This window comes from Lolium rigidum, chromosome 3 (assembly GCF_022539505.1).
Source record: "Lolium rigidum isolate FL_2022 chromosome 3, APGP_CSIRO_Lrig_0.1, whole genome shotgun sequence".
Lineage (NCBI taxonomy): Eukaryota > Viridiplantae > Streptophyta > Magnoliopsida > Poales > Poaceae > Lolium > Lolium rigidum.
In genome coordinates, this window is record NC_061510.1 from 111,284,183 (window position 1) to 111,299,742 (window position 15,560).

At 45.2% G+C, this 15,560-nt stretch overlaps 1 protein-coding gene across 1 annotated transcript; it reads right to left on the minus strand.

Annotated features, from left to right (window-relative positions):
• Positions 1-13,291: 13,291 nt before the first annotated feature.
• Positions 13,292-14,786, minus strand: LOC124695347 (probable indole-3-pyruvate monooxygenase YUCCA10). Its single transcript, XM_047228203.1, has 4 exons — positions 14,137-14,786; positions 13,782-14,015; positions 13,569-13,691; positions 13,292-13,471 (listed from the first exon to the last, which is right to left on the minus strand). The coding sequence occupies exons 1-4, from the start codon at positions 14,746-14,748 to the stop codon at positions 13,292-13,294; spliced, it is 1,149 nt and encodes a 382-aa protein (XP_047084159.1). The 5' UTR covers positions 14,749-14,786.
• Positions 14,787-15,560: the final 774 nt, after the last annotated feature.

The window sequence follows — 15,560 nt, forward strand, 5'->3', positions numbered from 1 at the left end:
AGTGAAATGCGCAAGGTTAAAGTTTATTCTTAATAGGGTTTCTTTATTGCTGGTCTCGTGGTTTAGTTCAGAGACCGTGTTTAGCTGTTAGATGTCGTACTATCAAGAAAGCTCTCGAGTGAGTAACTCGATCGTATCGTTTGGAGAGACCTTAAATCTTTGCATTCTTGCGTAAACTTTCATGGCTATTATTTTCATCTTATCCATATGGTATTTTAGATCTTGTGCTTATTCCCATGACAAGCTCTAGTTGATTGAATACGGATTCCACAAATTCTTGTTGCGTTTTTGGTATTGGAGTTTTTTCTGGTTCTTTATATTGAGAGGTTTCACCTCTAAATTCGTGAAAAATCTACCCCACTTGTTATTAAGAGTTTAAATCTTTGTGGGGTAGCTCTTGTCATTCTGTTTCCAACAATATTGGTTTCACCTAAATCGGAGTTTTCTAACTCAACTTGTTGCGTTTTTCATATAGGAGGTTTTACCGGTTTGTCTCTTATAGATAGGTTAAACGTTTCTTCATTTAGTTTTACCCTCCCTTTTTAGAGTATGAAGATTATTTGCATGATCTTGTAGGTATTGTTGCTAGATTCTAAAGGAGCCTAAGATTATCAAAATAGGAGTTCGGATGATCGAGTTATAGCATCAAAATAAGATTATCAGCCTCAGCCCGAAAGGTCCGGCATGCCTGGACTGGTCCGGCTCAGGTACATCTAGTGGTCGTAACTCCCCCCCTAGTATTGGACACGTATTTGGATGATTTAGTGCCTGGATTGGTCCGGCCAAGCCCGGACGAGTCCGACCGGTCAAAATCGTCTGACACAGGCCGGAAGGTTTGGCCTGCGAGATTTTTCTAGTTCTGGTTCCAACAGTTAGATTCTGTTTTTGTGGTATAAATGCCACCTTCTTCCCCATGGGCTGATTTCTTCTCCCACTCTCTCTTTACTCCATTGTTGACTTTGAAGCTTGCCCTTGCTCCTTAATCACTCCATGATTCTTGCACCCATCTGAGGGAAAAGAGAGAGGAGATCTAGATCTACACCTTGACCAATCAATTTCCTCTCTTTGCGAGGGAAATCCACTAGATCTAGATCTTAGAAAAACTATATTGTTCTCCTCATTTGTTCTTCCTCTTATTTCTCCAATAGCTTGAGTAGTTTTGTTCAAATTTGAGAGTGAAGGATTTGGGCATCTTATTGGTGTTCTTGCCGTTACCTTTGGTGCATCGGGTTGACTTGTCCGTGATGATACATCAAGGTGAAGGTTTGTGAATATATATTTTTGGGAGCTTATTCCCGGAGCGTGTTAATATTGGGTCTTTGGACCCTGGATGGCTTAATGTTCTTTGTGGTGTCCTTGGGGCCTCCGATTAAGTTGTGGAGATTTCTTAATCGTGAGGTATTTGTGGCAATTTTGGGAGACTCCAATTAAGTTCTGGAGATTTTCCCAAGCTTTATGCGGGTTCGGTGAGCACCCTCAAGGTTCCATAGTGGATCGATGACTTTCTTTTCGTTGGGAAGGCTTCAGGATAATACAGTGAGGCCTTCATGGTGTTTGGGGAGTTTTGTGCCTCCACACCGCTCCAACGTAAAGTAGCACTCGCAAGAGTTTGAGCTACGGGATACATCATCGTCTCCACGTCACCTCGGTTATTCCTATACTTGAGCTCTTTACTTATGTACTTTACTTTGTGATAGTCTGTGTGCTTCATGTTATATATATTGCTATCACATAGTTGCTTATCTTCCTTAGCATAAGTTATTGGTGCACATAGGTGAACCCTAGTTATATATGTTTTGTGCTTGATAAATTAAACTCTAGTTTTATTTCCCATTTGTTCAAGCAATAATCGTAAAAGTGTTAAACCACATATTCACCCAACCCCTCTAGGTGGCTTTAGTGTCCTTTCAGCTAGCCCAGGCGTGGGGCGACGCAGCCAGCGCATGCTTCAGGTAGCGTGGGTAACTTTGGGGTCAGCCTACCTCCATTTATGGTTAGAGGAATAAGGATGTTGCGTCGCTTCCATGTGGGCCCTCAGCCCACACGGGAGGACACGAGAGGTCGTGCGTGTTGTCCGGGCAGACGCATCCGCTCCCTAAATTTGGTTGACGGATGGGTTGAACCATACGGGTCGGTCTTTTTGGATCGCGCCGTTGGAGCGTGTGCGGCCGACCCTCCTATTCGTGCAGACCGGTCCGAACTCGACATGATTGTTTGGGTCGCGCCGGTAGAGGTGCCCATAGATAATGGCTCTCGCGTCCACGCTCATAGTCACGTGAGAGCGTAGCCACCGTTGGCCAGATGTCATCACTCCGGTCACCCCCCCGATCCTCCTGTGACTAGATCTGGTGTCTGCGCACCTCCCTCTTCCAACCCCGCTCAACGGTTAAGTGCAGGAGATGAGCTCGAGAGACTCTGCCAAGGTTGCTCGATATTCTTCGTCCCACTTCTTCGTGCAGTGCCTTGTTGCTGGCGATGACGAGGACGACCTTGAGGAGCTAGCCCCCACATCAGCACCGCCTGCCATCTCCGCAGGCCAATTCCACCATCCTAAGGCCTGCTCTGAATCCGTGTTCTTCCGCTGACGACGACGAAGAAGATGAAGAGGAGTTAGCGCCCCAGACGTCGCCCGATGCGCCGATCGTGCCGGCCCTTGCACCATGTCGGGGATGCTTCAACTCCGACTGTGCTACTTTCCTCCAGCGTGCCACATCTTGCTACTAGCAATGATGAGGAGAAGCTGCCCCAAGACGGCACCGAGTGCTCCGTCTCTGTTGCCCCCCTCTGCCACATCATGGCATGTTTTGTGCATATCCACAAATGATAGTGATTAGTATGACGAAGAGGAGTTGCCCCCAAATGTTGCTAACTTCCACCAAGACCGTTGCACTTTATGTCGACACGGCGCTGCCCCTCGCTGCCGCGGTCTGGCCTGCATCTTGGGCATCTGTTGCAGAGAATAGCGGCAGGGACAACAAAGATGAACTAGTCCCTAGACGCCGCCGGCCACCAAGACTTTCAACAATGCTGCTTCTACTGTCAAGGTTGATGGAAAGGAGGTGGAGTGTGTGGCGGGCGAGATTGATAGATGGTAGGAGGTGATGATGTTTGGTGCCACGCGTTGCTCGGCTCTGCCAGCCCTGCCAGCTGCTCGTTGTCTTGTCCCTGCTTGGTGGAAGGGAAGATGATGCACGGGTCTAGCTCTTGGTCCCCGCGCTGCTATTTGTAGTGATTCCTTTATGTGCTCTCGATGCCTTGTGAACTGTCATGGGGCACGTGACTACCGTAACACTTGGCATACTCTCAGCTTGTTGGCAGGCCCTTTTGCATTGTCGGCTTGTCGCCCCACCAAGTGCATGCTACTCGCCAGGCCTACGTTGAGGACTTACACCCGTCTGGGCGTTGGTTGTTTATGCTGTTGTTGGGTCTTTGGCCTCAGCGGCTATGCAATCCGCTTTGGGGAAGCATGCTAAGTTATTAGAGGAGGCCTTCATCCTCTTCTCAAGGCTATTGACTCCTTGCAAGACTGATTGCTTGTGATTGGGGGCTTTCTGGTGCGGGAATAAGCTACGTTGGGTAGGCTCGCCCGGACTCGATCATGACGATCCTTTGGTTTCGCCTAATGTTGGCAAAGTGAGCGCTAATGGACCATGCCTTTATGGTTGTTTCTCTCCTCGTGGTAGGGTGAGCTCGGCGGTCACGACTCTGATCATGCAGATCATGCCTAAGCTCCTGGAGTTGTGTGGTGGTGTGGTTATGCCTCCTTCGTCGAGAAAGTGAAGTCCGACTCGCACAGGATCTTGGTTGCGGCTTCTTCGCCGAGTCAGACACTTGGCTTTGAGAATAGTAGTGTTGTCGGCGTTGTAGTCTCTCTCTCTCCTCTCCTCTCTCTCTCTCACTCTCGCACTGTGGACCCTGCATACCATTGCATGTTGTAGTATGCCAGTCGTTGACATAACATATGCGAAGTATCAATCCGCAAGTATTACATCCCTCAGAGTAGTACACCAGAAACAAAGCTGGTCTTTATTTCACTCACTTAAGATTACAAGCCATATATGTACATCACATTGGAGCTCCTCCTGGGTCCATAGAGGATAACTCAAAGGTTCTAGGTGAACCCTTCTTAACTTATACAATATAGGTCTAAGCAGGCTTAATACCATTTCTACTTGAGCAGCTAAATACTATAGAGTTCGTGTTGCTCGACTACTACTACTACTCGTGTTACTCAAGCGTTTTCTTCTACCGGAACCTCCCCGGTTTCGTACATGATAAGGTAGTCTACCCCCTCTACTCCTCCAGAGAGGTCTGGTTCTTCATAGCAGATCCCATCTGCTCCTTCTGGTCCTTCATTGGCCTCCTCCAGGTGATTCAGACAATCTAAGCACGGGATTATAAGAGGTATGAGTACGAGCGTACTCAAAAAGTTAATTATAGGAAAGAGGTGTTTTATGCACTAGCTACGACATTAGACCATAAAGTCAAATACCAATGAAGGTTTTTTATAAGCATTTCTTCAAAAGGTTGCTTTTATTCCGAAGAGCTATGTCCGTCAGCCTTCACCGGGTGTCTAGAACTTCATGGAGTTCCTTTCCGGCCGCGTTTGCAGTTCCATAACCCGGAACAGGGAGTGACAGGTTACGATTCGTTACACTCTGCAGAGGTATGTTGCTTTACCCATAAGAGATCTTAACCTTGGTGCCAACCGGGCAGCTTTCCCGTCCACACTTCCGTGGTGTGAGGCCCGGTATATGGTCCTAGCCAATCATTGCATTTCTCCGCGACCCGCACACCCACCCTTTGTTGCAGTTCCGACCTTGGGTCCTCGTTGGTCAGTGCATCCATTGGATACCATTCGGCCTCGAATAATATCGGGTATCATCCGACCTCGATACCTTCGTCGGTCTGCTGCAACCCATCATAGACCGCATTACCGTCGGGACTTAAAGGTTCCCCACTCCTCCGGTTGTTCTTGCAAGATACAACTGCTACGGTAAGCGCATCCGTTGATGTACGAGAGGGAGAAATTCAACTGACTACTCTGTCCCACTCCAGATCTTATGGTTAACACGGGTCTTACGTCACAAGAATCACTTGACGACATTTGTTGTTAATCCTAGATGGATATAAACCCATTGCAATGGAACCTCCACCATACTCATACCATGGTTCCATTGCCCACCACATAGTTATATTCATAGTTATGAAAATAGTATTTTTGTTTTTCATGCAAGCGTGATAAGTATAGTACTTTGCAAGTAATTTGATAAAAATACTCAAAGTGACATGAGCAAGCGATGAACTTGCCTGTGACTGCAAGGTAGTGCAGTTGGATTGTTTGGACTGACCCTGGTCCTCTATTTCTGAAAGATAGCATCATTGTCCGATAAGGGCAATGGTTAAAGATTCAAATATGCATGCTATTGATTTTTAGGGTTGTTCCCCCCTTCCCGATGCTTAATTCTTTAATATCGGAGGTGGCGAATAAGCACAAATTATAATACTCCTTAAGAGCTATTAAATAATTCTTAGTTATTTGTATTGAGGTGTTTAATCGAAGAAAATATTTATTTTCTTTGATTTCCAATTTATTTAGAATAATTATGAATTTTCATTCCCCTTTTAATTATTAAAAGCTCAAAATTTCCTTATTCAATTTTTATTGGTCTTAATTCCTCATAATCATTTTTTAACATTTATTCAATTTATGATGAGAGTATTTATTTTGAATAGCTCTCAAAATTTTAAGTTGTCTACATACTTTTATTTATTTTTTTAGAGTTATTTTAGGGTTTTTAGATTTAATTTCAATTTTTAAATAATACCCTATGGTCAAAAGACCATTTTGCCCCTCCTGGGCCCACTGGTCAGACCGACCGAGCGGTTAGGTTGGACCAGCCCGTTTGGCTCGGCCCAACCAACTCACTCGCTTGCGTCGTCCTCACCGTGACCTAACCCTAATCCCCTCTCTCGCTCTCGCGATTCAGTGTCGCCGTCGCCGGCGTCTCCCGGCCGTCTCCGGCGGTCCCAGGCAGCGAGATAGGTCGCAATTGAACCGTCTCACAACACCGCTCACTTCCATCCACCTCGATCTGGAGATCGCGTCGCCTCCGCTCGTCCCCGACCCCCTACTGCAACTAGGGTTGCAGGATCCACGGCGATGCTCGTCGCGCTGATGCTACTCGGCGCCGTGGTGGTGCTCAGAGCATGCTGGTGGTGCGCCGGAGCGGTGGTGCTCGGCGTGATCCACGGCTTGGTCTTGGCCTGGCGCCGCCATGACTAGGCGTGTGCCGCTGTGCCGCCATGGCACGCCTACATCGCCATGCTCCAGGTACGCCTCATGTTCTCCTCTTCCTCTCTTCTCCTCTCCTTCTCCATGCTCTGGTCACTAGCCACGCCTTCCTCTCTGAGGGTGCTGGCCATGTCGTGCTGCTCCTTACTGTGCCTGCTACTGCTGCTGCTCTTGCTCTACTGCTTGGCCTGCTGGTGTCTTTGTTGGCTACTGCCATGCCCTAATGCATTATCTACTGCTATGTTATTGGTTGCTGCTATGCTATTCATGCCATGAATTGCTGCTGTTGTTCCTACTGTGCCCTTTGGACATGCTATGGTTGATTAATTGCTTGCTTGGCTAGCCCTAGTTAGTTTTGTGGCTCAAATTATATGTGTATGCCTCCTTATTTGCATCCTTGGCTTACTGCAGCTTGCAATACTTGCATTTGCAAGTGCAAGCTATGCCTGTGTGTATTGTTGTGAGTCTCCATCTACTCCTAGGGCTTGTTTGCTTGTTCGGTTGCACAAATTCATCCATTCTGGATGACGTGTTTCTGGATACAATTATAAAAATTGTCTATTCAATTACTGTTAATGCAATTGTTGCTTATTTGTGGTGGTTCAGTAACTCCTATGAGTTACTGATGCTCTAGCTTGCTCTTGCAAGCTTTGGTGATCTTATGATTACCAGTTGCTTGATAAAAGCTCACTGTGATACCTCTATGTGCTTTCTGATGGATATCCTTGCACTTGTAGAGCATTTCACCATCTACTGGTGATTGCTGATGCTTGGTAAAGCATGTGCTTATGCTTGCAGTGATCCATTTGATGCTTAACAAGTGTTTCTGTTACTTGTTAATTGATTACTTCATTTATCTATGCAGTTATTATGTATCAGTGGATAAATGAGATGAACTACTGTGCAATGATGACTCTTGTGATGTGTATGCTTGACCTAGAGGGATGCCAACTGTTGTTGGGAACCCTAGCTCCATCTTGAACCCTTTCTGGGTGATGATAAGTGTGTAGGCTTGCTGTTTGGATGGTTTTGTGTGGTTGAGTTGGCCTTAGCAGCATCTGGCTGCTGTTTTGGTATCTCCCACCTATGTTGGCTTCTTTGTGATGGGATAAGTGCTTGATGGGTGATCCATTTTGATTGCCAGCAGCTTTTGGTGTTGAAAAATACTGGCAGATACGTTTATTACTATCTTTTTCTGATGATTTCAAAGGGCTAGTGTAGCCTGGTAGATATGGGTTAAGTATCTGGGATGGTTTCCTTCCTATTTTCATTCAGAAGATGCTACCACTTGTAAGGTTGGCATAACCATGGTCATATGTTTGATTCATCTCTGGATTTTGCCATTTTCACCGGATTCACTTGGTCTATGACCAAATGATGATCAAACAGGGTTTTCCACCCCTTGTGTGTTTGTGTGTAACATGCCTGTGCAATATTATGGACAAAACCATCTGGTTTTCCATGATTCAATGTATACCTCACTCCAGCTCCTAGATGGTGTTGGTGTAGAGGATTGCTTCTGTCTGTTGGTTTGGTGCTTGCCCTGCTCCTGCTAGCTGGCTTGTGCTGGTGCTACTCCATCTGTTGGTTCAACAGTTTCTTCTTCTTTGTGGAAAAAGAACTGGAACTATGTTGTTCTTGGTGTTCTTGCTGTTCTAGCTGGCTGTGGCTGCCTGGTCGATGAATGGCTAGGGTTTGTGCTAAAAAAGGTTTTATATAGGCCTGTGTTGGCCTCCTTGATCGACAACAAGACTTGGTGCCATTTTGGTGACTCCTCAGTTGTGTGTGTTTTGGTGTTCATGCACACATCCTTGTGAGCTGCTTGTGAGGTTCCCTGTTAGAACTTGTGAAACTGTGGATCAGCTCCGGCTGGTTGATCTTATCCTGCATATTACCATTGTTTCTAATCTTTCAAGTGGCATTGCCACTTGGCACAATATGCATTTCTATTTCCATTTTGACTATGCAGGAATCAAGAGAAGATCAAGGGGTTCTCCATCTACTGGTTGGTCAAGAAGATCAAGAAGATATATAGGTTTAGTTTAGCTAGTTCATCTAGTCATTATAATTTTACTTTACTTTTCTTTTATCATTTTCTGAAATGATATATGTAATAATTATTATATTTGGATAATGTAAAGACAATGTATCATGTGTGTGATGATCAATAAAGCTCAATGTTTGTCTAATGAGCTTGTTGAATTATATTTCTATTCTTTTATTACTTGAATTATCCAAATATATTATTATTGTTTGAATTATTACTTGTCTTATATTTTATGTGTTGTTTGAGTTTGAAATTCACTTCAAACTCATTTCAAATTCAACCACTCAATTATAAGTGTGAAATTCAAATGTTCCCCCTCATTTCAAAACCCTAATTCAAAAGAGATCATGTTCAAGTTTGTCGCACTGTCAAAACCCTAATCCTGTCTGGTGTCGAGAGAGAAACTTGTTCCCTCTTGGTTTTATGCAATTAAACGCGAAATTTCCTCTAGTTTTGCGATGCAATGCACATCCCTTTTCTAATTCTACCCCGCAATCGTCAGGAATCCTGGGATATTACACGCCCTGAGTCCAACAAGCATGTGGTTTCTAGTGATGGGTTGCTAAGTCAGGACTATTGGCAACCTTGCCCGAAGATGTCGTTGCTAGAGAGGTTTATGACTTTTTCTTGCCGCCTTGGATGCTGACTACCCATGATCTGCAATCGGTTGATGGGTGCCCCCCCCCCCCCACAATAACATGGCATGTCTTTGTCGACGTGGTGTTAGAGTTCGTGTTTCGAGTTTCGTTTGTGTCGCTTTGTGGTATCTTGTGTTGGCTAGACAGGGTGCGACCCTATTGTGTGTTAAGCTTGGTTTTGGTTCTAGGTGTTTGTGGATGCGTTGTTTGTGTGGACATGACCCCGTTGGTGTAGTTTTTTCGCTCGGGTTTTTCTCCCAAAAATTTGAGCCTCCTAAAAATTAGGTATTATCTTCTGAATTAATTGATTAATGGATGCAGCAAAGCCTTAGCATCCGTTTTTTTTTAAAAAGTCTGCCTAGTTTTCTTTTGCTTACTGGTGCTCTTTCTTTCGAGCTAGGGCAACATAGTTCCTTAGCATGTAGTAATGGCGGAGTTCCGGTTTTCTTCGTCCAAATCAAGCGGTAACCTTGGGCAACAGAGCGTCGTTGTCCCTCTTTTGCTGTGACAAACTGAAACTGGCACTGCAATTTGATCTTTTTCACAATGTTGTAGGCTTCTTTTCTTTTAACTTTCAAAGTGCAGGGTCAACTTCGGAAAATAGAACTTTCTGTCTGCTTAACGAGCCGATAATGCACAGCTGATTACTTCCTCGGTGCTCCTTTTGAGAAGCTGATCTCAGCGTATGTTTACTTTAGATAATGTGTGATTGTAAGTTTGTAACACATGCACCCCCAGTGATCCTACTACATCCCTGTAGGACAATAGTTCGAGTTTACAGACATCACAGATTCACAGTGGATAAAGACTGCTTTGCGGAGTGTGGTATGAATCACTCGCACCACTGGCATGCATGCATCATCGATCATGTGCATCTAACCAGATCAAGATGAAGGTGAAAAAGAAGAGAAGAGAAGAGAAGAGAAAAAAGAGTCCCAAATTTGTTGCAGTGACCTAGGAGGTTTTGACGGGGCAAGGCGACGATCCCAGACCCAGACGGAGGATGCACGCAGACGGGAGACGGCAGCCCGCGGCAGCGGTTTTGCGGGTGGCCGGTGCCGTGTGCCTCAGTCTGCACTCGCTAGCTCGCGAAACAGCTTCTGTTTTGCCCAGTTGCCTGAGCCTCCCCGACTTTTTCTTTTGGCGCTCCCAACGCTTGCGTCATGCGCAGAGCAGCCCCGTGCCCCCGTCCGTCCCCAGAAATATCCGCCGTCTCGCTGGTCTCGGGGCCGCGGCTGCGACGGCCACCTGCGCCGCGGCTGGATGCGGCAACTCGCGCGCGCTGCCTTCTGCTCTTAACGGAATGGAGTGGGTGGTGGCTGGCTTCTGCTCAGGGCCTCGCGTGCTTGAGCTCATTCTGATGCCTTTGCAGAGCTGTGGCGGTTCCTATCTTCTGGAAGGCATGTCTGGAGCAGAAGGCGAGCTGGGTGTAGGACGAGGAAGGTTTGGAGATGCCTCCTCGCTGCGTACATACAAGAACCAAAGATTCAGCAAGCAATTCACGTAACTTCAGCATGATACTACAGAGCAGTGAGCTTATCAGATGAATCTATACTCAAATTGGTGCTAGTATTTCAAAGTGCGAACTAAATTGAGAAGCAGAATTTCAATCTCGTCCTCGTGCGCTAAACTCGTTGCAAGGCCTGACCGGCATAATATCAGCTCTAATTCAAACAGCACGATTCCAAGAGATTGGAGAAAAAAAGAAGGGGGAGAAAGAAGATGTACCGGAAGCTTACTTTGGCAGTGGCAACCTTGGAGGGAGGGGAGCTGAGGCTGGTGGCAGCCATCTTCTTCTCCCCTGCTCACTCACAGCATTTTGTGCTCTAGGCGAGAAGAGATAGAACTTGTGAGGCCATCCCGCAATGGACGACTGCTTATTGGGCCGGGTCAAATTGGTGATGCTATTGTTAACCCACGTAAAACTATACACCCTGAGGCCCCGCTTTGGAAATTCACTTTATTTTCCGTCCGTGATAGGCCTTTTTTTTAAACAAAGGATGGGTCTAGAAGGCCCAAAGCTGCTCTATTAGATGCTGTCAACAATTACAACAGCCCAACAAGGGGCTGAAATAAAAAAAAATTATAGCCCAGTCCCTGAACTTTGCAAGGAGGAAGGGGAAAAGTGAAAACATGATTGGGTCCAAACTTCATCTTCTTCACTAAGCCAGCGCCATCGTAGCCAGGGACGAAACCAATAGGTGCGATGATGCTACCACGCTGCTAACTCCAGCACCTTGAGGGCGTAGATGGCTTAGACGCCAGGAGGAAGATGGATTGCCTCCCTTCTTGCGGTCTTGCCAACCTTTGTCTGGGAGGAATTCTTGAAACTGCCACCTTTTGGCCAGAGGATTCAACGGCATGAAAACCGGCAAGTGACAAAACACGTCGTAGTTCCACATGACTGTCGTTAATGATGAGCATGGGACCAATTAAGAAGATTGAGAGCTTCCTCCCTCTCCACCTTCACTCATATCACCATGACAGCATCAACAAGAAGGGAGTGGGCGAAGCCAAACCTCTAGTCTCTCCCGTTCCACCTCACCCCTCCTCCTCCATGGAGGCGAGAAGAAAGTTTACAAGGGAGAGGTACAATGAGCTTATTGTAAAAGCTTACGCCAAATCCATGCATAACCGCTGCCCTCCATTGACGCGGACCAGAGAAATGTGTTGCCGATGTCCAGTGCCGCTCGCCGACCCAGATCAATGCCTCGTTAAGATACAAGGCCAAGTGCTACAACAAAAAACATAACTCTAAGTCTAATCCTAACCCTAGTATCTACAAAAGCATCCCAACAACCTCTCCCATCCTCACGCCAAGTGGCACGATCACGCGGAGGAGTAGGGAATGGGCGCTGGATGGGCACAGTCAACTCTCAAGGGGACAGAGGATGGAGGCACTAGTAGGAAATAGTCTATTTGCGGCGTGCCAAAAAAGCCCGATGTTGTGTGTACCCGGTACGTCGACGGTATATCGCCATTGGTGTACGTTATCGGAGGTGTGCCGTCTACCACGCTACTGTAGCTTATACCGGTGGCATATCGTTGTGTACATGACGACCCTACCACCCCCGCTTCCCTCTCACACGACCTCGCCTCCACACCAAACCCTGCTTCACTCGCGACTCTGCTCACATGTGTGTTGCGGCATCTGCGACAGCGAGTGTGACTTCGACGAAGGTGGTGGAGTCTCAGTCATGATTACTAGAGTGTTGATGCTTGGCTCTGATACCATTTGTAGTTGTCAATCTCACTGAACCTGATAAACAGCGGTGGAGACAAAGTGATAAATTACTCACACGAAGAAGACAAGGACAAAACTATCTACAATTCAGACCATGACCGAGTTAATAGTCGGCGCCATCCCACTGCCCTCGCTTGGTCCCCTACTATGCCGCCACAATCTTGTTGACTGGTTCCATCCCACGACAAGTTCATGGCGACAATCTAATCTAGTTGGAAACGGTAAAATGACCGGGTCGAGAACAAGATCACCATAATTTATTTTCTGCACTTTTGCTTCCGTGCGCCCCCCTCTCCCCCAAACTCAAACACATCGAAGACTGAGATCGCTCTGTACCCTTCGTAATGAAACTTATGAAAGGGTATGAAGTGATCTCAGCTCTTGATGTATTTGAGTTTGAGCTATTTTCTAACTTAACTGCGGACAAAACTGAATTTCTTCCAACACCTGGCACATATAGCAATTTTTGTGACCTCAAACTTCACTTCTCCTAGAATTTGCACCGGCGACCATGGCATATTGGCATATTGACTCGTGTTGTATTCATCTTCAAGTACTATTTTTTTGTAGAACATTTATTTATTCTAGGATAATATTACTTTCTTTCGAAGCTTCTAACATTGAATTCAGTCATCCAGAATTTTGACAATCAACGGCTATTCTGCATTCATATAGTATATAATCCTCATCACGTAGTGTCATCCTAGGACTGATGAATGGCATTACAGTACCTCAAATGGATCCTAGCGAATAATGTAGTTGATGATTACCTTGTGGTTCATTATTGGGGATAAACATGCCATAAGAGTTTTTTCTACAGAAAATACATTGCTCATCCCAGGAATTTTGCTTATATGAATTCAAGGTAAACAGAGTACAGTACGGTAGAAAACCGTAAGTTCAGCAAAAATTACGGAGCCCCTTTTACACAACGAGAATAGAACTACATGGCCCTTGTTGCTAATATACAAGAGCAGAGTTTACTCCCTTGTACATACGAGCCTTGGCATGAAAATGTCTCAAAGATATCACATACTTGACACATTAAATTACATATAAAGGCCAATTTAGCCGGACATAGATGATATCACAGATTTAATGTCATTGGCGATATTCTTGGCATCCGCGGCAATACCGGACAATCCTCTCCTCGCCAATCCAACACAGTAAAGCTGATTTTCACCTTTCCAATGATTCGGATAATCTTTGGTCGGCAGTCCATTATCATTTAACATGCTCTCACCATTCTACACGCATAAATGTAGAACTTGGTTAGAAGATCTAAGAATTATTGCTTATATTAAAAACGAATTTGACTTAGACAGAAAAAATCAATGTTAGTACCTTGAGCCACACATTTGCAGTGCTCTTGTATCCAGTTGCAAACACAATTGCGTCAAATGAGATTTCGTCACCGCTTTGAAATTTAACTATATTCCCCATGATTTTACTAATGCTTCCTTGAACCTATAAGAGGTAAATAAAATGTTAACAAACTGGAATAGTAAACATATATGGTATATATAAGGTCTATATCAGGTCCAAGGATATACTTACTTGGATGATTCCTTTTTTTATTAAACCAATAGTGCCAACATCAATCACAGTGGATCGGCCGGTTTTTGACTTGAGCATCATTGGACCCATTTTTGGCATTGTGATGCCATTTCTTGATAGGTCTCCAAATATGAATTTTGCTGCCATAACAAGGATGTTATCCACTAGATTCAGTGGAAGATGGTGGGCTAGTGTCATCCCCAAGCGGATGAGTTCCTTCGTCATTACATGAATCTGCACCCAAAAAAATGTCACACATCTTTGCAACTTGCATGATACAAGAAAATAACATTCTAGTTATAATAATACTAATAAATTGTATCTTATTACCAAATAAATTATAAAGTGCACATACCGGGCTTCGTATAACAATCGAAGTATTGGCACGATGGGTCGCGAGGTCATAAGCAATTTCCATCCCTGAGTTGCCAGATCCAATGACCAACACACTCTTACCGGAGAAGCTCTTGCCTGACTTGTATCTTGACGAATGGATGACCTCACCCGGAAAATTGTCAAGTCCAGAGATCACCGGAATATTCTCGGCACTATTCTCACCACTGGCCACAACAAGGAACTTTGCACTGAAATTCACTGTTGTGCTCCCCACCATGTCACGGGCCACGATGGACCAACACTTCTTATCATTGTCATATGTGGATGACTCCACGCTAGTGAGATACTTGGGTTGAATATTGAAACGTATAATATAGTCATCCAAATACTTGACAAACAATGCTTTTGGTATGTATGTTGGTGCATCTACTGGGTATGACATGTGTGGTAACTCACAGAACTCCTTTGCAAGATGCAGCTTCAAGCGGTCGTATGCGCGGTTGCGCCAAAGTGACGCGCTGCAGTCCTCGCGCTCGACAATGACATAGGGAATGGAGAATTGGGTAAGGCACGCTGCCGTCGCGAGGCCTGCTGGACCGGCACCAACAATCAGCACTGCAACTTTCTCCATCACAAAGACAAGATTTGGCGAAGTTGTGGGATTGGGGTGCGGTGGCAGATTAGGAGACTCAGAACAAGAAGGGGATTTTGGTTCTAGGTGTTGGCTTGATGAATCTCTGATGAAATAGTCGCATGAGGCATATATATGCTTGTAGATTTCATCACCAATTCTGTTTTGTGACTGATTTCAGACTAAGGGCTGTAGGAAAAGGCAATGATTAATTGGCGGATAAAACCTGATCTATCCAGTTCTCTATAGATTAGAATGTCATAAATGAAATTGTTGGTGTAAATGCAGAAAAGGTAGGAAATGCAATCTTGATATTTGACATTCTTCTGGAAACTTAGTAATCGTATATGGGTCTGTTTAGCTTATAGTTGGTCAGCGTTTCCTTTCTCTCTTTTTACCGTCGCATTTCTTTCCTTTGGAGGTATATACAATTTTAGTCCCACAACTTACACCGTGGGAGCGTTTTAGTCCCACATCTTGCAATGTGAACAAGGTTAGTCCCACAACTTGCAACCCGGGAACATTTTGGTCCAATTCAACCGAATTAATACGATTTTGATACAACTGTTGGTCCGAAATCGTTCTGGGTACAGAAATTTTGCAAAACGACCCCTGTGTATTTTTCTATGTCGTTTGGAACCATGTACCGCCTGACAGGCAGGTCCACATGTCAGTAATAGACGTACAAATAATAAATCTCTAAGTGCATTGGAGAGATCAGAACTTGCAACCTGTACTGCCAAATACACGCTTGCCCCTACAGCACTGGCGGTGACATGATAATATTTAGAACGCCAGTTTATTATACAGTT